Below are 27,595 nucleotides of genomic sequence, written 5' to 3' on the forward strand. Positions count from 1 at the left end.
GGAACTGCACTGAAAACCTTTCCATGAATTTCCAATGGAGCAATTCATCAGGATTCCCATACTGATCAAGTATATTTATTTCCTCTGGAAAATTCTATGTGCACTTTCTATAATTATAAGGGGCTATTAATTATTATAAGTAAAATCAGATTTGCACATTCACATATGGATGCATCCCTAAATCAGATTTATTATACATAATAATATGTATTCATGTGTAGTACACATAATTATTAAATATAAAACTTGTACAAAAAATCCAAATCTGGAGGACTGTACCTATAAATATGCACATCTGAGTTTACAATTAAGTGTTGAAAAATTTTAAAACCAACTATATTGATCACACATTGAGAAATACAGTCACTGTTCTTAATAAGTAAAAATGTACATAGCTATCACATTAACTAAGAATGTGAATTTGATGGCTATTGTCATTCTTCATTCTGAACCAGAATGAGGTCTTAATAATGGAGCCAGGAAAGAACTCTGAATTGAATCTTGAACATATCTTATTTTAGTACTATTTATACTTCATGGTAACTTATAAAATATGAGTACATCCCTTTAGACTGGGACACAAAGAATCATGCTTGCATACTCAGCATGATGTACTTATAACAAACAGTGTTTCTGGTATATTCACTGGATAAATACTTGTGGAAGGGAGGAATGAAGGAGGAAAGGGAAGAATTGTTAATTTATGACACATAGATTGGTTTCAGCATAATTATGGAAAAGTTCAACAAGAGGAAGATGGATAATTTGTTGTCCCTACAAAGAAGTCTCAACATCATGTTTGGGCAAGAAACAGAGGAAGGAATGTTTAGCACCCAGTTCCTGTTCACCTGATTTATGGCCCCATTTTAAAAATTAAATGAATCCACATCAAAAGGCAGAGATCTTACTACACTGATGGACAGTGACTGCCATGGGGTTTGTGGGGGGAGGGGACTCAATAATAAGGGTGAATGTAATAACCACATTTTTTTTCTTGTGAAGTCTTCATAAGAATGCATATCAATGATACCTTAATAAAAATAAATAAATAAATAAATAAATAAAATAAGTACAGTCTTGGGCAAATATGTGTATTTTTATATTTGCCTACACTTCTAATGACTCTCAAAGTTTTCAAATTTAAGTTCAATACTGTGAAATAAAACAAAATTCATTATGTTTGTAAAAAATATTATATTGGGCATTAGACATGAGTGCATGTAGTATCTATATATACATATATTCTTACTCAGGAGCTAATAGGTGGTTAATTAAAATTTTAATGAGTTATTTAGGGAAAAATGCTTCCTTATATAATTTAAATTACACACGACAGACACATATCAAAGAGAGTTTCCAACCAGGCATTACAAAAACTCCTAAATACTGTTTAGAATATTAGTTGTCCCACTTTCATTAGGAATTGTTTGCAAGGCCAGTCTTACATGAAATGGCATGTAAGAACTTTGAGTTTTCCCAGTTGGATATGTGAACACTTAACTCTTCAAACTCTGCAATCTATGATGAGCATTTTTTGTAATTTTGCTGAAGTGCAGATATAGATCCCTCATGATAAAATGATGGAAAGGGGAATAAATCCTTATCTAGCAAGTAAGTTGTGCTGTCATCACAAGATTTCTCTACTGGTTGTAACACATGCAAAGCTTCACAGTGACTGAGGTATAACACAGTTTTTATCATTTTTGTTAATGTATTGCATTTTGGCGGATAATTATATATGTTGAGATTTTACATATTTTGATATACTAGGAAATAGTCCCAAAGTACGTATGTATGTATATGTATAATATGTGTATGTATGTCTGTGTGTGTATTTCAAAAATATGTGTTTTTATATTTGCCTACACTTGGGGTTTTAGAAAAGGTTCTTATGAAGAAAGAAAATGAAAATAAACTGGTTTGTGAATGAATTTAGCATTATTAGTGAAAAGCTATTAATTTCAATTACCTTTATTACTCCCAAGTATTATAATACATAGGAAATTTTCACCAAATGGTTTAACTATTAATTATTCTAAATAAAAGTCAGTATCAACTGTAATACCTGTTCTAAAGGCTGAAAACATTTATTGAAAGCTAAATATGCTTGGGTAACATGACTATATAATATACTAAGGTCAGGAAAATATAGGTATGTACTGTAATATTCATATATTAAATCTTGTTTATTTAGATCCACACTATTAGTTAAGGTTAATCTGTGTAAGTACAGAAAAGAAAAAAGAAAGAGAAAAAAAGAATAAGAGTTGAGTAAGACAAAAGCAAAAGGGTTTTCTATTTTATTTGAAAGTAGCAGATAATGTTATGATTTTGCTTTTACTCCATTTGGTATTGTTAAATCAAACAGGAGTGTTCTAGGCTGTTTTACAAACATGGAGCCACCTTGTACTGCTAGCTCTCAGTGTGCCTTTGGTTTGGTGACCTAAGCTCAAAGTGCAACCATATGTTCATCTCTAACGGGGGCAAAATTATACTTAACTGGAAGACTATTGTCCTAAATAAGGTCATGAATGTGAAATGTGAGACACATAGTAATAACAGTCTAATATGTTTTAGTTCTCTTCTCTTTGTACATGCTCCTGTCACTCCACATTTAACATTTTTTATTCTATTCAATACCTCTATCAAATGGCACAATTGGAATGTTAATGAAACCAATGATAATTTGACTTTCATGAATCTGTGAATCCAGCAAATCTTGTATTACAAATGTATGTAAAAGGTCAGAAATATTTCCCTTATCAAAACAGTTCTCCCAATTTTGGTCTGGAGGTTTATAGCAGTAATCTATCTTGGGATATCTTGATTAGCCATCTGCACCCTTGAATTTCATACTTGCAATAACTGCCACATTTCCAAAGTCTGGAGGCTAAAACTCACACGTATTTTAAAACTCTTTCACCAAACTCCCTAACTCTTAGAGCTAGGATTTTCATCTGACATTGATTTTCAGATTACATTGCTACAAGGGAAAAGTCTTATCTCAAAAATTCATATACTGAACCATTTTGTAAAATACTTAGCTCAAGCATCAAAAACAGTGACAGGGAACAGCTATTCATACTGAGATGCAGTCTTGTGTGAATTCCAGTAACTATGAGACATTTTCCTAGGACTGGAGAATATAAACAATGAAAGCTGTATCTGCTCACATCTATGCTATTTCATGGGTAAGGCAAATTGAATATGAGAGAAATGGCAATAAAATTTAGAAACCAAAGATGCTTAGTAAAGGTAATATGAATTTATAGTATGAAAACAATGTGCACTTATTCATTTCCATGCTTCCATTTTGGTGCTCTGTGTATCCAATCACAGAAGGCCTGCCAATAAGAGAAGACTTAAATATGAAAGTTTGCTTAAATTCTGCACTTTATTTGAAATCTAATTTAAGAAAAAATGTCAAATATGAATGGTTTTCTTTGACACTTGCTTAGAAATTTCTATGCAGCTTAAAGGTAGTCTTTGGGTCACCCCAGGTTCGTGAGTGGACCTGGACCTACATAGTTCTAGTGCTGTGACTAGTTCTCTGGCCTAAGACAAGCTACTCCCTTTTTCCTGACTTCAAATTATGATTCAGTAATATGAATATATAATATCTGTGGTCCCTGACAATCAAATTGCCTGTGATTTTACTTTTTAAACACTATGTCAGAGTAGTTAACCTTGCAGATTTTGGAGCCATGTTGCTGTGGTTATATTTCAGCTCCACTGATTACTACTATCTGTGAGAATTTGAGCAAACTGTGTCAACTCTGTGTGTCTCAGTTTCTCCACCAGTAAAATGGAAATAATAATAATACCTACCTAACGATTTATTGTCAGGACTACATAAGCAGTATTTTTTAAATGCTAACATGTATATTATCCTATATTTTAACATACTAAGGCAGAATACATATTTTAAAAAAACAAAAATAAGCACTTATCAGAGTTTAATTGACAGCATTTTTTCCCAAGAGGTACATAAAATAGTAGCATGCTTTATACTCAGGAGTGTCTTTGATTGGATAAAAAAAAATTGATAATACATACAAAATGCTTAGTATAATGTTTGGTACCAAAATTCCCCAATAGCTGGTATTAATATTCTCCATAAGTAAGCAATAATTGTTATACCTAAGTTAAGGGTGATAGGTTAAGAATGATAATTTGAGAATGATTAAAAGTTTGCTAGTCATATCAGGCTTTTTTTTTTGTATCTAGTGTCATAATACAAATTGAGTAACTTAATTTGGATTAAGAAATTTTGGTTGACACAAAATATGCCTTTCCTCTTAAACAACAGTATAGCTTTATTCAATTAAATATTTTTTATGATAAAAAACAAACATGCTCTTTTTTACTTAAGCAAGGTGATTAAAGAGGGAAAGTATAAGTTGTGAGAAAATTAAAAATTAGGAATATACATACATTTACTGGACTTAGCACATTATTCAATATAAAGAAAAAAAGAGCAGCCTAATGCAGGTACCAACTTTGAAAGTTATAATCACCTTTCATTATTAATTCTCAAGAATAATTATTACTAGATCAATAACTTTTCAGGAATTGGTTGCTAAAACTATCCCTTTTGTTACTGGTCTACAGATATTAAGCATTTACACAGAAACCTTGTATCAGAATGCTTTATATGTAACTCCAAAGCTGATGTCACTTCTGACTGCATGTCTCATTTTATAAGAAATGTCGCAGATTGTCTCTCTGCATTTTAAAAAATATATACTTAAGAAATTAGGCATATTTTGATCAAAAGCAATTTAAACCGAGCAAGGAAAAAACATAAATGGTGTCCAAATATACACATAAAGAACTTGAAACAAACCCTCAGGTCTGAGTTACAAAAAGTATCAGCTGTCGATATTATTATCATTATTTAGTATTGTAGAATGCTAGAGATAGATAGGATCTTACGGAAGAACTACTCTGAAATGACTCAGACTACAACAGGCTTGAAGTATGATGGTTAAATGAGAATTTCTGGGATAGTTTCTAAAATAATATGACTACTTTTCTTTTTTAATAAATATAGCACAATAGATTTACTTTCACTGTTCTTTGATAATTGAGTCATAATATAAATCAACATCTAACTCTGAGTATCATTACCTCTTGTCCACTTTCTCTAGAACATTAGAAAAATAAAACCTGTACAAACTGTGTTCTTGTGCTCTGGGCCTTATAAAACATCTTGGGGTGAATAAAAATATGGTTCATAGAAAATTATTTTAATTATAGCTTATTTAAATTCTCTGCAAAAATATGGAAATCTTCAGTAAACAATTTCCCCATTCTACTGACTGGGATATCAAAGAGCTGTAGGCATTTTTTACTCACATATCATAGAAATAAAAGTCTTAGAAAAATAAACGTAATTCTTAGAAATTTAAAATCCACCTGGACTTCAATGGCTTTCAGAATATTCTGGGTAGACTTTTGAAAGATTTACATGAGTCTTTTACATATATGAATAAAATGTAATTATTTTTGCCATAGCCTAAAAGTTATTGTGTTATTCTTGAATGAAGTAAGGATGACTAATGGAAGAAACTCTTATTTCTAGACACTTGAAACATACAGAGTGATGAAGAAAAATCAAAGAGTTAAAATATTATTGTTCTTCTTACAACTGTCAAGTGATGAATATTTTGGTAAAAGAGAAAGATAAAGAAGAAAAGAAAAGCAAAATAGGAAGAAGAATATACGCTGTAGTTTAAAAGGGTATTTTTGAATAGTTAGATCTGTACAAAGATAAAGAAGAAAAATATATGAAGAAATAATTCAGGGGAAAAAACTGTCCAAAGTATCACTTTATCTTTTTTCTACCTCAGTTAATGGTTTGTCTGAAAAGAAGCTGTCTACTCAATCAAGTTTCTGTTCATCAAAGTAGTTTCTCTGACCTACATTACTACAGGAGCTTTTGAGAACAGATTCCTTTGGTTAGCAAAAACCCTACTGCTAATAATAATCAAAAAGGTTTCAATACATTTAAGGGAATACGGAAAGATATCTAGTTTCATTGAGAAATAACATACAGACAACCATACATATATATGTATAGATACATAGTATCTATCTATCCATCATCTATCTTTAATCTATATGTTATGAATATGGAAATATGTGAAACAAATATATATATGTATTAATATCAGAGTTAACTATTGAAACAATTTAACAATTGAATCTTCTGTTGCATGACATGAACATACTTAACACTATCGAATTGTACACTGTAAAATGGCTATAATGATAAATTTCATGTTAAGTGTTTTAACCCACAATTTTAAAACATGAAATGAAAGATAACAGATTTCTACATCCAGCCATGTTTGCATAACTGGTCCTGGAATAGCCTTCCTAACATAAAAAAAAAAAAAAGAAAGAAAGAAGAAAATAATATGAATTGTTTATGTTTTACCCTGAATGAACTCATTAAGAAAAAAGAAGGTAATGATTTTTATTTTAAATTCAAACATACAGGTAAATAAAGGATGAAGCTGAGAAAAAGTAAAAAGAAAAAGACAAAAAGATTAGTGAAAACTCCAATTTAACTTGTTCATATTAAGCAGCATTGTCTTCTTTTTCTTTCTTTAGTATAGGGGATAAAGCAAACCACTCTCTCAGCAATAGATGTGTGTATCTTTTAGCACAACTAACAAAAATGAAGCAATTAGGATTATTCAACTCCAAAATAAAGTTGCTCATTACTTTCTATGAAAATAGGCAAATATCAACACTTTGCATTAAATGACAAGAACATTATATTTAATAGCTGGATCATTCCAAAAAGGAAAATATTACTGTTCATTTGTTGTCCTAAAATTGTTTACTAAAGTTGTTTTAAAAGGTACTAGTATAAAAGTCTGACCATCAAAGAGGCTGGCAAAGAAAATATTTATAATAATTAACTTAGAGTATTTTAAATTACTATGAAAATGCAAATTGCTTGGTACTCTATAGAGATATGGCATACCTCGTAACGGCTTTCTTCATTCTCCTGAATGTGGAAACCCGCAGAGCTGGGACATTTCTGAGGAGTGACAGGAATATTGTCACTTTTGCTGTGTGAGTTACACTGAAAGAGATTACCAAATAATTGTGACAAACTTCTCCACATTTAGAGTGTCTATTGAGAGACATGGTTGCTTGCTAAGAGACTGATAAAGGAGTACCATTGAACTAACAAGAGTCTATACTCACAGATACATGCGTTAACACAGTGTCTTCACCAAAAAGGTAAAAAGTGTCCTTAAGATAAACAAATTGTCAAAATGTTTTAACTAAAGCTAAAGGAATTTAAAATGTAGTTATTTTATTTTTGTTGTTTTACTTTACTTATTTTTTTTTTACTTATTATGCTCATTAGTAGCTAAAATATATGGTAACACTATTGTGTGAGGTATTATTCAAGTGCTTGATATACATCATACATATATTAACAATAAAAGACATTATTATTCCCACTATAGTTGAGGAAGAGGAGGCATAAAAAAATATTTTTCCAAGGTTGGACTGCTACTCAGTGTTCTGGGACCATGCCCCACACCTTATCTACCCAGATGCATGGCCTTTATAAAACAACTAAAATAAATAAAACTAAAAACTAAAAGGTTAAGATCTTAAAATATGACTTCACTTTTTTCTGTACCAAGTGTAAAGTATTCTTTTTAAAAAGGTTAACTAAAATAATTAACTTGTATGCGAATTGTAGAATATAAGATATTAAATTACAGCTTGGTCTTTCTCTGTGAAAATATTAAAATGGATGTTTTCCATATTCTCAAGAGAGTTTTTTATGTGAAAACAAAAAATATTATTTACTATCTGTTATCCTTGCTTCCATCTTCCCTAAATGGCTTGTTAGATTCACTGCAAGAGATATTTGTAAGTATTGCTCTCTGGCCATTTATTCAACATAATGTTGGAGTTTCTAAGGTTTCTACTTTAATGAAAAATACTGCAGTGCCTCCAATATTTCTGGATGAACCTCCACAAAGGGTTCAACATTGGTATATAATATTTCCTTTCCTGTAAGACTACGACATATTCACAGAATTTTATTACCTAAGTAGGGAAGATAAAATTTTTCAAACTGGTATGTCACATTTCTGATTCACTAATCAAATTTTACTTTCCCCATCTCAAAGAATAATTTTGGAAAATTCCTATTAAAGACATTTTAAAAAGCAGGGAGTTTTAGAATTTAGTACTTGAGTACAGAATATTTGCAACTCAAGACCACCATTTTGTATCTCTCAATATATTTTAGAACACATCACATTTTTTTTAATTTTCTATTTTGAAATAAATTTAAACACAGAAAAGGGACAAAAACACTAAAAAGAATTCCAGGAGGAGGATGCCCTTTGTTACATTTCAAAGATATCAATTATAATAACAATATGGCATGACTCTTAAAAACCCGTACTAGAAACTTAGGGCATGAAAAAATTTATTTATGCTTGTCCTCTCTACAAACAGTATCATTTCAACCCTGTGCAAACTTACCGCTTCAAGGAACTCTTCATGGGTAATTAAATGGTAATTACCACTTACACCTCTGCTTGCAAGTTAAGTTTAGGTGAAATTTGTACAATGCTGCTCTGCCAGTATTAATTCTTGGAATGTGCCCAGGTTAGTCTGAACAATTCCACTGGTAATTATGAAGGCCTATCTGTGATATTTCTCTATAGTAACTTCCTCAGCTTTCTAAAAGAAGTTTAGACCTTAAAGAAGTTATTGTCACCTGTGATGTTCCTGCACATTGTAATCACACAATTTCTGTCCCTTGCCTCTCCTGATATCTATTCATGATGGTTAATCTTCTTAAAATACCTAACATATTAGGTAGTTTTTTTCCTCTCTAGAAACATTTCCTCAATTCCTGGGTCCTAGAGTGGCTCGCACCTGGGAAGCTTTAAAAAATATCAATGACTAAGCTCTAACCTCACACTGGATAAATTAGAGCTTGGGCAAAAATATTTTTTAAATACCCAGGTAATTTGAACATACAGTCAAAGTTTAGAATCTCTGACTTAAGAACAACTTTGTCTGGCCCTCAGGACACCATGGTGAATTCTAGCCTCACTTCTCTTTTAATCGGATCTCTTGCTCCTCAGAATTTGCTCTTCTTTTCCTTTCCTTTTTTTTTTTTTTTTTTTTTTTTTTTTTTATTGAAGGGTAGTTGACACACAGTATTACATTACATTAGTTTCAGGTGTACAACACAGTGATTCAACATTTATATACATGATAATTCTAAGTACCAGCTATCACCATACCAAGTTGTTACAATATTTTGACTATATTCCTTATGCTATACATTACATCCCGGTTGCTTATTTATTTTACAATTGGAAGTGTGTACTTTTTCTTGGTTGTTGTTGTTAGGGCATCTCTCATATTTATTGATCAAATGGTTGTTAACAACAATAAAATTCTGTATAGGGGAGTCAGTGCTCAATGCACAATCATTAATCCACCCCAAGCCTAATTTTCATCAGTCTCCAATCTTCTGAAGCATAACGAACAAGTTCTTACATGGAGAACAAATTCTTACATAGTGAATAAGTTACATGGTGAACAGTACAAGGGCAGTCATCACAGAAACTTTTGGTTTTGCTCATGCATTATGAACTATAAACAGTCAGTTCAAATATGAATACACATTTGATTTTTATACTTGATTTATATGTGGATACCACATTTCTCTCTTTATTATTTTTAATAAGATGCTGAAGTGGTAGGTAGATACAACATAAAGGTAGAAAACATAGTTTAGTGTTGTAAGAGAGCAAATGTAGATGATCAGGTGTGTGCCTGTAGACTATGTGTTAATCCAAGCTAGACAAGGGCAATAAAACATCCACATATGCAGAAGATTTCTCTCAGAACAGGTGGGGTGAGGTTCTAAGCCTCACCTCTGTTGATCCCCAATTTCTCACCTGATGACCCCCCTGCGACTGTGCCTGTCTTAGGTTGTTCCTCCCTTGAGGAATCTTACCCGTCTCTGGCTAACCAGTCATCTTCCGGGGCCATACAGGGACATGTTAAGTTGGTAAGTGAGAGAGAAGCCTTATTGTTTGAAATGGTTAGCTTTTTATTTCTTTGCATATTTATGCCCTGTGGCTTCTATGCCCAGCATTTGTCTTGAGGTATCTTTACCACTTGGAGGAGTTATGATACTCGGTAAATTTGATATGAGGCACGAATTCTATTTAAGAATTCGTTGTAATTAGGAAGGAAGAAGAAAAGCTATAGAAGTAGCAGGCGGGAGAAAACATGGGAAGATTGATTATTCCTTTGACATATCTTCTTGTAGAGTAACTTCAGCATGTATATATTTTAAGCTACTACTTAAATTGCGCACACACATTAACATAATAGGAGTATAGTTACATAACCAAAGCATACCTGTAATTACCAGCCATCTCCAGTGAAACCAAGAAAACCAGTTAGGCACCCTAGGCATTTGTGAAAACTTATCAATGATATGATGGTTATTATCTAACTGAATTTGAATAGTTTGAGAAAAATCAGACAAATTAAAACAACCCATTCCTGGGCACTGTCACATCCCATATGTTCTTTTAACAGTAAATAGTCTGTAGTTGTAAGATTTTGGAGCGCTACAATTTGCACTTCTCCTAATTCTTGGTTGAGTTCCAACAGTATAGATCCAGTCAAATTTGTTGTTTTACTGTATGCACAGGCCAGCTTAGATATCTCCTTCATTCCCATGGCAAGTCCAGGAGCTGGTGGGATGAGTGCATCTACAGCTGTAGCAGTGCGTGGATCTTTGTTGGGGTTTTTTGATGATCATCTTCTGGCATGAGTCTTCCCGAGAGTGCTGATGTTGGAAGTTCTTTTTCATATCGTTTCTTAGTTCATTTTCGGGGTAGCCAAATTAGGCTTTGATCCTCTGTATAAACACAAACAGACCCTTTGCCTACACTTTTATATGTCCTTTATATCATTGTGTAGAACTCATTAGAGGTCACCACATAGGAACTGCATTTTTTTTTTTAATCATTAATCTACACTTACATGACGAATACTTTGTTTACTAGGCTCTCCCCTATACCAGGTCCCCCCTATATACTCCTTTACAGTCACTGTCCATCAGCGTAGCAACCTGTTGTAGAATCACTACTTGTCTTCTCTGTGTTGTACAGCCCTCCCCTTTCTCCCACCCCGCTATGGATGCTAATCTTAATACCCCCCTACTTCTCCCCCCTTATCCCTCCCTACCCACCCATCCTCCCCAGTCCCTTTCCCTTTGGTACCTGTTAGTCCATTCTTGAGTTCTGTGATTCTGCTGCTGTTTTGTTCCTTCAGTTTTTCCTTTGTTCTTATATTCCACAGATGAGTGAAATCATTTGGTATTTCTCTTTCTCTGCTTGGCTTGTTTCACTGAGCAAAATACCCTCCAGCTCCATCCATGTTGCTGCAAATGGTTGGATTTGCCCTTTTCTTATGGCTGAGTAGTATTCCATTGTGTATATGTACCACATCTTCTTTATCCATTCATCTATCGATGGACATTTAGGTTGCTTCCAATTCTTGGCTATTGTAAATAGTACTGCGATAAACATAGGGGTGCACTGATCTTTCTCATACTTGATTGCTGCATTCTTAGGGTAAATTCCTAGGAGTGCAATTCCTGGGTCAAATGGTAAGTCTGTTTTGAGCATTTTGATGTACCTCCATACTGCTTTCCACAATGGTTGAACAAGTTTACATTCCCACCAGCAGTGTAGGAGGGTTCCCCTTTCTCCACAGCCTCGCCAACATTTGTTGTTGTTTGTCTTTTGGATGGCAGCCATCCTTACTGGTGTGAGGTGATACCTCATTGTAGTTTTAATTTGCATTTCTCTGATAATTAGCGATGTGGAGCATCTTTTCATGTGTCTGTTGGCCATCTGTATTTCTTTTTTGGAGAACCGTCTGTTCAGTTCCTTTGCCCATTTTTTAATTGGGTTATTTGTTTTTTGTTTGTTGAGGCGTGTGAGCTCTTTATATATTCTGGACGTCAAGCCTTTATCGGATGTGTCATTTTCAAAGATATTCTCCCATACTGTAGGGTTTCTTTTTGTTCTATTGATGGTGTCTTTTGCTGTACAGAAGCTTTTCAGCTTAATATAGTCCCACTTGTTCATTTTTGCTGTTGTTTTCCTTGCCCGGGGAGATATGTTCAAGAAGAGGTCATTCATGTTTATGTCTAAGAGGTTTGTGCCTATGTTTTCTTCCAAGAGTTTAATGGTTTCATGACTTACATTCAGGTCTTTGATCCATTTTGAGTTTACTTTTGTATATGGGGTTAGACGATGGTCCAGTTTCATTCTCCTACATGTAGCTGTCCAGTTTTGCCAGCACCATCTGTTGAAGAGACTGTCATTTCGCCATTGTATGTCCATGGCTCCTATATCAAATATTAATTGACCATATATGTCTGAGTTAATGTCTGGATTCTCTAGTCTGTTCCATTGGTCTGTGGCTCTGTTCTTGTGCCAGTACCAAATTGTCTTGATTACTATGGCTTTATAATAGAGCTTGAAGTTGGGGAGTGAGATCCCCCCTACTTTATTCTTCTTTCTCAGGATTGCTTTGGCTATTCGGGGTCTTTGGTGGTTCCATATGAATTTTTGAATTATTTGATCCAGTTCATTGAAGAATGTTGCTGGTAGTTTCATAGGGATTGCATCAAATCTGTATATTGCTTTGGGCAGGATGGCCATTTTGACGATATTAATTCTTCCTAGCCATGAGCATGGGATGCGTTTCCATCTGTTAGTGTCCCCTTTAATTTCTTTTAAGAGTGACTTGTAGTTTTCAGAATATAAGTCTTTCACTTCTTTGGTTAGGTTTATTCCTAGGTATTTTATTTTTTTTGATGCAATTGTGAATGGAGTTGTTTTCCTGATTTCTCTTTCTGTTGGTTCATTGTTGGTATATAGGAAAGCCACAGATTTCTGTGTGTTGATTTTGTATCCTGCAACTTTGCTGTATTCCGATATCAGTTCTAGTAGTTCTGGGGTGGAGTCTTTAGGGTTTTTTATGTACAGTATCATGTCATCTGCAAATAGTGACAGTTTGACTTCTTCTTTGCCAATCTGGATTCCTTGTATTTTTTTGTTTTGTCTGATTGCCATGGCTAGGACCTCTAGTACAATGTTAAATAACAGTGGGGAGAGTGGGCATCCCTGTCTAGTTCCCGATCTCAGCGGAAATGCTTTCAGCTTCTCGCTATTCAATATAATGTTGGCTGTGGGTTTTTCATAGATGGCCTTTATTATGTTGAGGTACTTGCCCTCTATTCCCATTTTGCTGAGAGTTTTTATCATGAATGGATGTTGAACTTTGTCAAATGCTTTTTCAGCGTCTATGGAGATGATCATGTGGTTTTTGTCTTTCTTTTTGTTGATGTGGTGGATGATATTGATGGACTTTCGAATGTTGTGCCATCCTTGCATCCCTGGGATGAATCCCACTTGGTCATGGTGTACGATGGTTTTGATGTATTTTTGAATTCGGTTTGCTAAAATTTTGTTGAGTATTTTTGCGTCTACGTTCATCAGGGATATTGGTCTATAGTTTTCTTTTTTGGTGGTGTCTTTGCCTGGTTTTGGTATTAGGGTGATGTTAGCTTCATAGAATGAGTTTGGGATTATCCCCTCCTCTTCTATTTCTTGGAAAACTTTAAGGAGAATGGGTATTATGTCTTCCCTGTATGTCTGATAAAATTACGAGGTAAATCCATCTGGCCCGGGGGTTTTGTTCTTTGGTAGTTTTTTGATTACCGCTTCAATTTCGTTGCTGGTAATTGGTCTGTTTAGATTTTCTGTTTCTTTTTGGGTCAGTCTTGGAAGGTTGTATTTTTCTAGGAAGTTGTCCATTTCTCCTAGGTTTCCCAGCTTGTTAGCATATAGGTTTTCATAGTAGTCTCTAATAATTCTTTGTATTTCTGCGGGATCTGTTGTGATTTTTCCTTTCTCATTTCTGATACTGTTGATTTGTGTTGACTCTCTTTTCCTCTTAATAAGTCTGGCTAGAGGCTTATCTATTTTGTTTATTTTCTCGAAGAACCAACTCTTGGTTTCATTGATTTTTGCTATTGTTTTATTCTTCTCAATTTTATTTATTTCTTCTCTGATCTTTATTATGTCCCTCCTTCTGCTGACCTTAGGCCTCATTTGTTCTTCTTTTTCCAATTTTGATAGTTGTGACATTAGACCGTTCATTTGGGATTGCTCTTCCTTTTTTAAATATGCTTGGAGTGCTATATACTTTCCTCTTAAGACTGCTTTTGCTGCGTCCCACAGAAGTTGGGGCTTAGTGTTGTTGTTGTCATTTGTTTCCATATATTGCTGGATCTCCATTTTGATTTGGTCATTGATCCATTGATTATTTAGGAGCGTGTTGTTTAGCCTCCATGTGTTTGTGAGCCTTTTTGCTTTCTTTGAACAGTTTATTTCTAGTTTAATGCCTTTGGGGTCTGAAAAGTTGGTTGGTAGGATTTCAATCTTTTGGAATTTACTGAGGCTCTTTTTGTGTCCTAGTATGTGGTCTATTCTGGAGAATGTTCCATGTGCACTTGAGAAGAACGTGTATCCTGTTGCTTTTGGATGTAGAGTTCTGTAGATGTCTATTAGGTCCATCTGTTCTAGTGTGTTGTTCAGTGCCTCTGTGTCCTTACTTATTTTTTGTCTGGTGGATCTGTCCTTTGGAGTGAGTGGTGTGTTGAAGTCTCCTAGAATGAATGCATTGCATTCTATTTCCTCCTTTAGTTCTGTTAATATTTGTTTCAGGTATGTTGGTGCTCCTGTATTGGGTGCATATATATTTATAATGGTTATATCCTCTTGATGGACTGAGCCCTTTATCATTATGTAATGTCCTTCTTTGTCTTTTGTTACTTTCTTTATTTTGAAGTCTGTTTTGTCTGATACCAGAATTGCAACACCTGCTTTCTTCTCTCTGTTGTTTGCTTGAAATATCTTTTTCCATCCCTTGACTTTAAGTCTGTGCGCGTCTTTGGGTTTGAGGTGAGTCTCTTGTAAGCAGCATATGGATGGATCTTGCTTTTTTATCCATTCTATTACTCTGTGTCTTTTGATTGGTGCATTCAGTCCATTTACATTTAGGGTGATTATTGAAAGGTATGAATTTATTGCCATTGCAGGCTTTAAGTTTGTGGTTACCAAAGGTTTAGGGTTAGCTTCTTTACTGTCTTACTGTCTAACTTAACTCGCTTGTTGAGCTATTATAAACACAATCTGATGATTCTTTATTTCTCTCCCTTCTTATTCCTCCTCCTCCCTTCTTCATATGTTGGGTGTTTTGTTGTGTGCTCTTTTTAGGAGTGCTCCCATCTAGAGCAGTCCCTGTAGGATGCCCTGTAGAGGTGGTTTGTGGGAGGCAAATTCCCTCAACTTTTGCTTGTCTGGGAATTGTTTAATCCCTCCTTCATATTTAAATGATATTCGTGCTGGATACAGTAGTCTTGGTTCGAGGCCCTTCTGTTTCATTGCATTAAGTATATCATGCCATTCTCTTCTGGCCTGTAGGGTTTCTGTTGAGAAGTCTGATGATAGCCTGATGGGTTTTCCTTTGTAGGTAACCTTTTTTTTCTCTCTGGCTGCTTGTAATACTTTGTCCTTGTCTTTGATCTTTGCCATTTTAATTATTATGTGTCTTGGTGTTGCCCTCCTTGGATCCCTTGTCATGGGAGTTCTGTGTACCTCTGTGGTCTGAGAGGCCATTTCTTCCCCTAGTTTGGGGAAATTTTCAGCAATTATTTCTTCAAAGACATTTTCTATCCCCTTTTCTCTCTCTACTTCTTCTGGAATGCCTATGATTCTTATATTAATTCTTTTATATTGATCACTCAGCTCTCTTAAAGTTCTTTCATTCCTGGAGATCCTTTTATCTGTCTCTGCATCAGCTTCTCTGCGTTCCTGTTCTCTGTTTTCTAGTCCATTAATGGTCTCTTGCATCTCGTCCATTCTGTTTTGAAGTCCTTCCAGAGCTTGTTTTATTTCTGAATTCTCCTTCCTTAGTTCTTGCATATTTCTCTGCAAGTCCATCAGCATGGTTATGACTTTTGTTTTGAATTCTTTTTCAGGTAGACTGGCTAAATCTATCTCCCCAGATTCCTTCTCAGGGGAAGATGTAGCAGATGCCGAAGCTGTCTGGGTTAGTCTTGTCTGAATCATATTTTTTTGCCTTTTCATGTTGACAGGTGCTATTGACTGTCAGCTGGGAGGGCCAAAATTTTCACTTACTACTGGCCTTTCTTTACTGGGGCAACTGCGACCCCTAGTGGCTTGTGTTGGGTAATTGCGTGTAGAGTGGGTCTTTGTGTCTTGCCTGGCCGGGAGGGAGAAATTTCCCTTTCTGTGGGCGGAATTTGTCTCAGGCTGCTTCTCTGCTTTCGCAGCGCCCGGTGGGGTGATGGATGGGGGGGCTGCTTGACTGTTTGCCTCCGTGAGGGGTCTCAGAGCTGTTGCCCAGGGGGTTAGTGCACCCGGTTTTCCCTGTAATTTCCAGCTGCTGTACTGTGACCTGGGTTGTTTCCGTCAAGCTGTTAAGTCCCCGTCCCTTTAAGACTTTCAAAAAGCCCCCGCTTTTCTTTGTCACAGGGGCATCAGCTTCAGCACCCGCTCTGAGGTCTTACTCCCTGTTCCCCCAGTATCCAGGGCCCCCTGGGCACGTACTGTGTCTGCGCTCTGGCCCGGATGGCTGGGGCTGGGTGTTCGGCAGTCCTGGGCTCCGTCTCCCTCCCGCTCTGCCTGCTCTTCTCCCGCCGGGAGCTGGGGGGAGGGGCGCTCGGGTCCCGCCGGGCCGGGGCTTGTATCTTACCCCTTTCACCAGTCGCTGGGTTCTCGCTGGTGTAGCTGCAGTCTGGCCACTGTCCTGCGTCTTCTGGTCTCTCTTTTAGGGCTAGTTGTGTTTGTTGTATTTTCAAAAGTATATATGTTTTTGGGAGGAGATTCCCACTGTCCTACTCACGCCGCCATGTTGGCTCCGCCTCTTCTTTTCCTTTTCTAACCTGTCATATATAGGATGATTTTTTCCCTGAATATATCACAATGCCTCTGTAGTGGAAAAAATAATTATATTTGTATAATACTTTATACCTTTACATACAGGGTTTTATGTATTATCCACAAGAAACCTCTGCAGAGAAGTAGAAAATATAATCCTTCTATAGCAGATGGGTAAGACAGATTCAGAAATATTCAGTGCCCTTTGTGCAAGGATTGGCCAGTAAAGCACCCCTAACTGACAAGATGGGCTATTTCTACTCTGCCATATCTTCCATAAGGAGTTCATTCATTTGCCCATTCGTTCATATATTCTATCTTGCTTTTTTATTCATTTGTTCAATAATCAGACATTTGTTGATTATCTGTGTCAGGATTTTACTGGTTCACCAAGACACGGCATTTAATATCTGCAATACTGTCACTCTAAGAGTGAAACCATACATGGAAATAAATAACCACCATATGTGGAAGTGACACATGAAAATGTACGCACACGTTGTTAATGGAAAGAGAAGACAGGGTGACCAGACCCCTGAGTTTAATACATGGGATGAGTCATGAAAATTGGGCTGTTGAGGGAATCATGGTTAGCACACATTCACGAGCATAGGAACAGTAAATGCAAAGGTTAAAAGACACTGATTCTTATGACTGGCGTGTGAGCTTAAAGTAGTCCAACAGTGTTTTAACCATGGACCATGTAAGGATTGATATGAGGATAGGGATAGAAGTTATTAGGCAATAAGCTTAACAGGAAATCCAATGTTGATAAGTTACAGAATTGGACTTAATATGACTACAAAATAATGGGGTGTTAGTGGTGCCAAAGGTGAACTTTAATCGTCTTTCCTTCTCTCCCAACTCCCTAAGAAAACAAAATATAAGCAAAATGAGTTATTGAGTATGATATGACACCTGGGACAAATCCCTCCACCCCATCAAGATTTCACTCCTAAACCTCCTCTGGGTCTAATTCTGGAGAAACGTCTTTTTATAAAACAGTGAATAATATCAAAATAAAAAGTTTAAACCATTGATACTTCCTCACTTTAAAATTTTTTTTAGTGTTGTGATGTAAATAGCCTCTGGGGATTACAAATCTATGAATCAGAGCAAAAAAGAAAAAAAACTTTAATTACACTATAAAAAATATTTTGAGATCAAACATTATAAATTGCCAAAAACTTTAAGGAAACAAGTTCTTAGGAGAAAAACAATTCCATCACTATGAATCCTTCCAAACAAGTTTCTATTTCAGACACAGTTGTAGCCTGAAATAACAAGATGTATTATTGTAAGTGTCTCAAGATTTCACCCACAAAAAAAATTTTCCATTTGCCCAATTTTATATGAACATCTATATAATTAATTGTGGTTAAGATGAAATTGCTAAATCAGATTTAATATCACAGGGTACATATGTAGATAAAAATTGAGAGGGCCCGAGTTTAATAACAAAAATCACACTAATTGGAAATCACTGTAAAAACATTTGTTTTACACTTTAAAATCCATTTGATGTTTTCCAATACCTACAATTAATAGTCTCTATCTGAATAAATGGATAAGCCTGGCCTCCCCCAAAACCCACTGTAGTTCCTAGGGAATTGTCATTGACTACGTATAGAAACAACTTGCCTACTCAACTTGCTTCATAATCAGGAATAGTAGCTCTTTCATTTTGAGACAAGTTCCTGAGAAAGCATATTATAGCCATGATATCAAGAGAAAAATATCACATAACTGTAGGTAAGACATAGCTGCCGACTTTGCTAAAGTGGGGTTTCTTTACATTTCCCACCCAACCCTATGGTAGCAGCAATGTGCCTTTTTATTCTAATACACCTCCTACCTTCTTACGAAATCAGGGTTTGCTAAAAGTCAATGGAATGATGCTCTTATGAATTTGGGACAATCACTGCAGAAGCAGTAGCCTTTTATTTTTGTGCTACAGGTTTCATTAAATGATAATTCCATTTGCCAAAAACTCCCACTAAAAATGTTATTCCTTACTCATTTTAAGAAACTAAGGATTCCCTTCATGAAGATTTGTGAAACATTCCTAAAAATTTTTATTTAAGAAAAGCTCTAAGCTTAATAAGAAATTCACATTTACAGGAAAGAATCTGCTTTAAAGAACTGTCTGTACTTGGTGTCTTCATCTTCTCCCCCATTCCTTTGAAAGACCCACAAGTATCAAGCTCTCTTCACCCCCATTCCACTGCAGCTACTCTGCTGTAATCACCAGTGATTTCTACATTAGTGACTCAAAGAGCAACTCTCAGGCCTCATTTCACTGGACACAACTGCTAAGTCCTTCCTTCAGAACACACACACATCATGAGCTTTCCAGGGCATCACACACTCATGGGTTCTTTTTTCCTTGTAGGCTCTGTCTCTGGAACCATTTAACCATTCAGGCTGTTACTATTGTTGTTAAAATTGAAAAGTCTAGAGAAGATGAGGCCTGAGTACTTTCTCAGAAAGTATATTCTCCCATGGTGTGCTCTGGTGGTTCCTGACTCTAAAATACTTTCTCAGATACATTAACAATTTCCTATATTTATAAAGATAAATGAAGGATTCTTAGAATATTCCTAAACATGCTCACTTCAAAGCACATATCTTTGTGAATATTTCTAGAAACAGATACAAATTTTTCGTTTAAGGGATCCATAGTGTGGATTCTTAGCATTCGGAAAATTTGTTTCAATCACTTAATGTCACGAAACCTACGCTATCTCACATCATGAAGTCTTGAGCTTCTATGTACAGCCTTCTCTCTGTCTGTGTGCACTTCTCCATTGGCTTATTTTCCAGTCATCATTAAACATGATTGAAAAACAAAGCTAAAATGCTCATCGAACTGTGGTAAACACATAGGTATTCAGCTTGCATTTTAGATAGACAGATGACAGAAAGATAGAGAGATAGATAGATAGATAGATAGATAGATAGATAGATAGATAGATAGATGATAGATTGACTGATAGATTTAAAATAAATCTTAAAAGAAATGCCACATGAATCGCTAATCAAATCATAGAAATTCCAGATGGCTAGAATACATATCAAGGCAGAGATTACTTAGGCAGAGTGAGAAAGAAAGGTAGACTGTCAAAGGAAGTCTGTTTATTTTCTAAAAATTTTTTTTTCTTTAAAAATTGGAGGGAGAAATATCACAAAATATTGGTCTATGTTAATTCTGGGTACCAGGAACATAGGTATATTCCTTCTTTCTCTTTACTTTTTCAAAGTTTTTTACATACCTAAAAATGAATAAGTATATAGAAAAGGAATTAGCTTGGCTTTGTTAAAAATTTCCTCTATCACCTTAGCAAGATTTCTGATGATGGCAGTGAAAGGGCAAAAAATATCTTGCAATTATGTATTTTCAGAAGTAAAGGTACCACGTGGGTGTTAGGTGCTTTCTAATTTGGCTCAGGGTTGATCCTCCCCTTTTTAGGAGAAAAAGTTCTTTAAAGCCAGGTGAGGAAATGTTAGTTTTTTTCCTTCTATTGCATTACAGCTTAGTTTTTTCCTACTTCATTTAAATATAGTTTTGATTTCTTTCATTTCATGAGGGAACATGATGAGTGTATTGGCGATTTATCTCCAGCATATAGCATTACTAGGTATTTTATAAATATTTAAAGTGAAATTTTAAGTGAAATGAAAGAATAAATGAATAAATTCAAAACTTTTACAATGACTTATGTTCACTTAGATTATTTTGGTTTCTGACTCCCTGGGTAATAATTTCTTTGTAGCTGTTTATCGGGGAGGTAAACAGGCAAATTACCAAAAAATTAGCATTCCCAAGACCTACATTTGGTATCACAAATGCTATCATAAAATAAAGTCCATCAGCGCCACAGACTGACGGTCCCTGTAGTAAGGCACGGAGCAAAGGAGCGGGTTCAGCCACCATGCTTTGTTTCTCCAACAGGCCCCTTAGCAACTTAGGGCAGAAAGCAGTTTCCTTACAGTAATGTATTGCTTAGCGGGATACATTTGAATTCACCTACCACATACATGAACAAATTAGCTTCTGTTCAACTTCTGGTCCCTGTGACATTTCCATACTGGTCCGACAATGCCAAGTCCACCCTCTTGGCTCTTGCAGGGCCGCAGAACTTCTGGGTATGTGTATTGACTGGTATCAGCCTCAAAATTCACTGAACGGACCTGTAACCCTTCTCACTTTGTGTACATTATCCCCACCCATCTCATCATCTCCATTCCAGACCTCCTTTCAGTCTAGAGATACCATTTCTTCTTCTCCCATATCTGAAGTCTCAAAGGTTTCTCCTCTAGGCTCCTTCCCAATAGCACTTTCTTTTCCCCCTATTCCAACAAACCATCCAATATTTAATCCACGTTTGCAGAGAGACTAGCCAGATGGAGGTAGTTACTATTGTTCAATGAACAGCAGAAGTTGACTGTTCCGTGTGGGATTTACACGAAAACAAAAACTGATTTTATATAGTTTTTTGGCACAGGCCATTAAATAGATCAGTTGGCTTCCCTCAATTACAGTTCCCTGTAATCACGTGAAATTAACAAATACAAAAATGTAGTTATTATTTTGCACTTTGTTGTTGCACATAGGTCACTTTTAAAACATTAGTATAACATTCACCTCAATTTACTATTCTATGATATACTAAAACTGTTCCAAAACAGTTAAGATATAAAAAAAAACTTTATAACCAGAAAAAAATCATAACAAATCTAAGTAACAAGAGGACTGGAAAAAAATTAAGAATGTAAAATTAAAAGATAAGGAAATTCAGTAAGTGGTTCTAGCTGAAGTACCAGATGAAATTCTTTTTCTTTGTTTAGGAATTCCTCTTTCATATTCTATTCCAAAGTTTAATGGTTTCTATCACAGGCTAGCTGACATTTTTCAAACAATTGTACCAATTTAGTAAAATGTATAGGTACAAGTACCATAACCAAGAAATAGCTTTCTCTCAATGGGTTATTGCATAAGTGGTATTTGAGAGCAATCTAGTGCCATAAATAGCTTTGGGTACCACAAAGTTTTAACAACTCTGTGTATTGTGCATTTCCTGAGAACACTTGTTCAGTTGATTTTCCTTCTCTGCAATAACTTTCAAGGTTTTTCTTCAGGGATTATTCACAAATGCAGAAATAGAGATAGGACACATTCCAAATATAATCATTCAATGTTGAAAGGACTACATTAGGCTGATTTTTTTCTCAATACAGTATTTAATGAAAGTTGGAAGAAAGTGAAAAATAATTTTATAGTCTTGTAGAATTATTGGTAATCAACTAAGAACTAAACAACACCACCCTATGTCCAAAGTACTCGGCAGGTTTCCTCTAAGTGTACAATAACAGAGTGGACCTCTCTGCACTGAACATTAAGTGTGCCAAGGAGTCCTCAGGGTAGAGCTGCTGTGTACATGAGACTGAACACAATTTTGCTAAATAAATAAATACATGAATAAGCCATATATAATTCCTTCATGAGGTATTACTACTAAGCTCTGTAACTTAATTTAGATAAACTGGATCCAAGTTCAGGACATTACTCACCAAGGGAGAGTAATGCAAAACCACCTTTATGAGGACCACAAATCGAAGCTGCTCTTTGCACATTGCAACACTTTTCTTTAAATGGTTCAGTGGTGTTATATTAGAGTTTTATGTACCTCTTTTGACCCAGTTGCTATGGGCATGCACAAGAATAAAATTCCTCAGAAAGTATGCTTCAAACACTAATGTTCTGTACTTCACAATTTCTCTATCGGTCCCCTCTTTGTATTATTTCCTTACTGTAAAGCTATTTCACAAGAGCAATAATACATTGAAAGGTTTTAAATTACAAAAGGATTACATGTTATATTGCCTGGGCAAAGCCTTATTAATGCCAGTCGGCAATGCACACTGCAACTGAATTCTGCATTTTAAATAAACAATGTAGGCAATGCAGGCCTTTTTGGTTCCACAGATACCAAAGGAAAGATGCTAACTTCAGTCCAAACATTCCAGAGAATACAATGACAGAAAATTTCAGTACTGGGTTAATCAGGATTATTCATGCTACACTTTTATTCAAGACAACTGTTTTGTAGTTCATCCTTGAGACTTTTTTCATATGTCTATCATTTAATTATATTTATACCTTGAGAAGAAACAAAAACTAAAATTTTATCAACACAAGTTAAAATAGATTGACTAAAAATATTTTTAAAATTCCAAACATAATGGGAGAGGTCCTGTTTTATAAGTGTTCACTGGGAATTTGAGGATAAAGTCTTCCTGTGATTTTTCAGATTGAATTGAAAGATTTCAGCAAAAGAAATTCATGCTTAAAAATAGACAAGTCAATGAATTTTTTTGAGTTGGCAAATATCTCCAAGGAGTTCTAAAAAAGTGATGAATACATAGTACTAAAACTAATTTATCAGAAAACAGTATCAGTTTGTAACATGTTCCATTAAATAGCATCAAAATGCACAGAAAAGTGATATGAGCCTAAGATGTGAGTACAGGGTCATGGCAATGGGCTCTCGATCAACTCAGAGATGGCCATTTGTGAACTGCATTTACATGTGTGTGCACACACACAAACACATACATACCATGCTTATGAATACATGTTTCATGTAGGTGATTCATATATTTTTATGTAGATTATTTCATAATTTGCATATGAAAGAATGTTACATAGAATTGTTTGTATGAATATTACATCAAGTAATATATTTTTTCTAAAAGATTTCACCATTAACTACATAGATAAAATATGTAAATATTTGTTACAAAATTTTAAATGTGCTATCAGTATATCACATATTATACTATAGTAATATATATAAGTATATATTGTCTAATGGAAATGCATCTTGCAGTTTAGGGTGAAATACTTCTGAAAAATAATCTTACTGAGAATTACATTTTGAAATTTCTGTGGTAAAGAGAGAAAATTTTAAAAAATATCTGAACTGAATATAATTTCTGTAAGTAGGACTATGTCCTTGCATCATGAAAAAATGCTTTCCAAAAATAAACCTTTTACATAATATTAGCCTTGGCTATCTGCATGCCCGTGGTCAACAGTCTGCAAGTCAGCCTTCAGTCAGAGAAATCAGGTTCAAATAATCAACCTTCAGATTCAAATACAGAGTGCTTTAAAGTGCATTCAAAATTCAAGGCTGAGCCCATCTTCTTGTTAAGATTATCTTTGCAAGGAATATTCTTAAATAATTTCAGTAGTTTATTATACTTCTCCTGGTAAGTTTTCTAAAACAGACCCTGACACTGAAACCTATATTTGTAGTAGCAAACACAGAGAAAAAGACAAGAGAACACTGTTTTTTTTAATGGTACACAAGTAATAAATAATCAGTATCTTCACTCTAAGTAATTAATGCTTAAGAACACAAAAGTTTAAGACATGTTTTTTGGTGTTTCATATTTTGATGTTGAAGTCATTTTGATATTGTGATGTTAAACTCATTTGTGCAAATTTTACAGTATCTAAATTTGAATGAAAATCTTAACTTCTTAATTAATGATTTAGAGTATAAACGATGTTCCAGAATATACTGGAAAGTGCCAACTAGCACTTGGTGGACTTGAACTTGACCCTCAGCTCTGCTACCATGTGACCATATCATTTCACAGCCTAGTGTCTTTGTTAAATGGGACGTTTAGATGAGTGGCTCTCTTCTACCTCTCCAAGTAAAAAATGCAGCATATGTAGGAGATATTATTACATGTTACCCTAAAACTTGTTAGGGTTTTTTTTCCCCAAATATCACTCTCTAAATTTATTTTGTCATAAAATGGTGTAAAGAATTTAGCTGAAAAAGGGACTGCAGTAAGGCTGAAACTTTACCAATAATTATATTACAACTATATGCTCTTATCTTGCTAATAGCTTTGAAAATGTGTGAGACTTTATTAAAACCAAAGTATACTTTTAACTCTTATGTTCCATAGATATCTTCTTATTCATGAAGAAAAAAATACCACTATTAAAGACCACATGCTTATTGACTACATTTCCACTTCCTTTCCAGAAAAAGAATTGGTGCATGGAATAACTTTTGAAATAATTTAAACTATTTCAGGCCAGATTAACTAACCCAATCACAGTGATGTTGGATGGGAACTCTTCAGCAAGTCTGGAATCTATCTAGCTGTGAATCCTTAAAAGGGTAGAGTGTTTTTTAAATCTATTTTTAAAATTAAAGTTCTATATATTTTAAGGAACAAAACCAACTCACATGAGGAACATACTCACTTTCAAGGTCTCAAAAATGATTTTCCTTACAGGTTTGGGCAGAGAATCCCTGAAGGAATGAATGTACTTTAACAAATAAGAAAATATCTGTAGATGTAGTCATTGTAACAGTCTATCTTTTGAAATTCTATCTTCATCTCCAAGCTCCAAACTAATGTAACTTTGGCAAAACCACTTCACTGTTCATTTTTTAATCCTCACATCACAGAACTGTAACACTTAGATGACCCTCTAAATCACTAATACTTCCCTGATTTATCCTTTTAAAGATGTTCCCTGGTGAAGGGAGTTATGAAAATGAACTAGAGATAAATTAAGAAACATATACAAAAACATATTTAGAAAATAAATATGAAGTATAACTTGGAAACATTTATTCTCTGAGAAAGACAATGATAAAACATATGACTTAGTATTTTCCTTAAGAAGCACATTAAATGATGTAACTGTAATGAGAATTTTCCCAAATAAACACATTTATTCATTCAACAAACAGAATCTTAATAATCTCCATGTGCAAATATGTTTTAATGATTTGGTTAACAGAATACAAATAAGAAGTAATTCTTATCCTCAAAGGATTACTTGACAGTATATTAAATATGATCTTTTCTAATCTGTACTTTTCTTTATTATGTCTTTATTTTGAAGTGTATTTTCACTGAGTATATAATTCTAAGTTGGTATTTCTTTTCTTTTTTTTAGAGTCACTGTGCTGTATACTTTAAATCAACATAATATTATATATAAACTATACTTCAATTAAAAAATGATAATTTGAATGAACTCTCATATCTCCCAAATGTACTCAGCAATATATGTAAATATATCAAAATGGAGGAGAAAAAAGAATAAACTATAAAGAGAATAGGACTAGATAGTGCTATTTTTCCCATATTAAGTTTTGACATGATGACTCTGTCAGAAGATAACTTATTTCTGCCCTAGAATTATATTAAAATAAGTATATTTACTCCAACTAAATAAGGATTGACGTTTAAGGTCATGAGAGTTTTATGAAGTTGGGGTGGGGGCAGTATTTAAATGTGATTAAACAACACATAAAGAACACTTTATAAAACATTCTCTTTATATTTATAAAACTTATAATACAGATCAACTTCCAAATCAATATAATAAATGATTCAAGGGAAATAATTTAAGGAAAAGAAAACAAGTATATATTGAAATTTTAATTACTGTCTTATAACTTAAAATTCAATATACTGAAGCATGGTTCTTTGTGATCTTGTGTTAGCATTGTATTACAATTTCAAGCTCTCATACAGAAGATTTATTTATTTATTTAAACTTAGATGATAAAAATCTGAGAAAAATAAGAAGACTTTTTCACTCCCATTTAATGAAGGAACAGCAAAGATTTTACAAGACTATTCACATGGTATCTTTTATTTACAATTTTGATTACCAAGAGACCTAAGATAAACAGAGAAGGAAACAATCAAAACTAATTTGTACTGGTTTTCTAACCTCACTGTGGCAAGATGTTATTTAAATTAACCCAGCAAACCAGAGTGTTCTGCAATAATACAAACAGCTATGAGGCACTTACCTTAAAAAAAAATAGAACTTTTCACCAGCTTCTAAAGGGTAGGGATGTGTGTGTGTGTGTGCGTGTGTGTGTGTGTCTACATACAGAAGCAGAAGAAAGCAACCAGATAAGGTATCTGGTTTCTTAGAGACTCAACATGAAAAGAAACAGGAAATCAGAGTAAATAGGATTCATACTCCTGACACTGAGCTCATAGCTCTGAATCCCTGTTTACCTTTCTTTCAGCCTTTGCTCTTTTTAAGTTCTATTAGGTCCCTTTTTTGTACTTGTCTGTGGCACTGAAGCTCTTTTAAGAGCTTGGAAGCTGGGCTTGAAAATTGTGCTTGCAAGTAAGTATTTGTAGCAATTCCTTTTCCTTTGGGTGACTTCAACATCTGATAGTCTCACTGAATATTAGAGTTGAAAGGGACTTCAGAGATTCTTTTCTTGGTCTTTACTATTGATAAGAAAATTAAGGCAGAGACTGACTGACCCAAGGTCACATATTTAGAAGCTAATGGATAATGTATTTTATTTTATTTATTTGGCATAGGGTAGAAATTATCTTAATTTATTTTACTACTATTGAAGAACAAATTCAGCCATATTTTCAATCTCATTTTTTAAATTATAGACTTACAGAGTTTAAAGGGAACTTTGAACTCAGCTTACTAATATTCTCACAAA

At 34.5% G+C, this 27,595-nt stretch overlaps 1 protein-coding gene across 5 annotated transcripts in view; it reads right to left on the reverse strand.

Annotated features, from left to right (window-relative positions):
* Nucleotides 1-27,595, reverse strand: part of PCDH9 (protocadherin 9) — a 948,380-nt gene that overhangs the window by 616,303 nt on the left and 304,482 nt on the right. For 3 of the 5 annotated variants that reach the window (XM_036893666.2, XM_036893662.2, XM_036893668.2), the window contains exon 3: nt 6,998-7,099. In XM_036893666.2, the coding sequence (XP_036749561.2) occupies nt 6,998-7,099 (102 nt within the window). The remainder of the gene's footprint in view (nt 1-6,997; nt 7,100-27,595) is intronic. The other 2 variants (XM_057494560.1, XM_036893663.2) reach the window with 1 other exon arrangement.

This window comes from Manis pentadactyla, chromosome 17 (assembly GCF_030020395.1).
Source record: "Manis pentadactyla isolate mManPen7 chromosome 17, mManPen7.hap1, whole genome shotgun sequence".
Lineage (NCBI taxonomy): Eukaryota > Metazoa > Chordata > Mammalia > Pholidota > Manidae > Manis > Manis pentadactyla.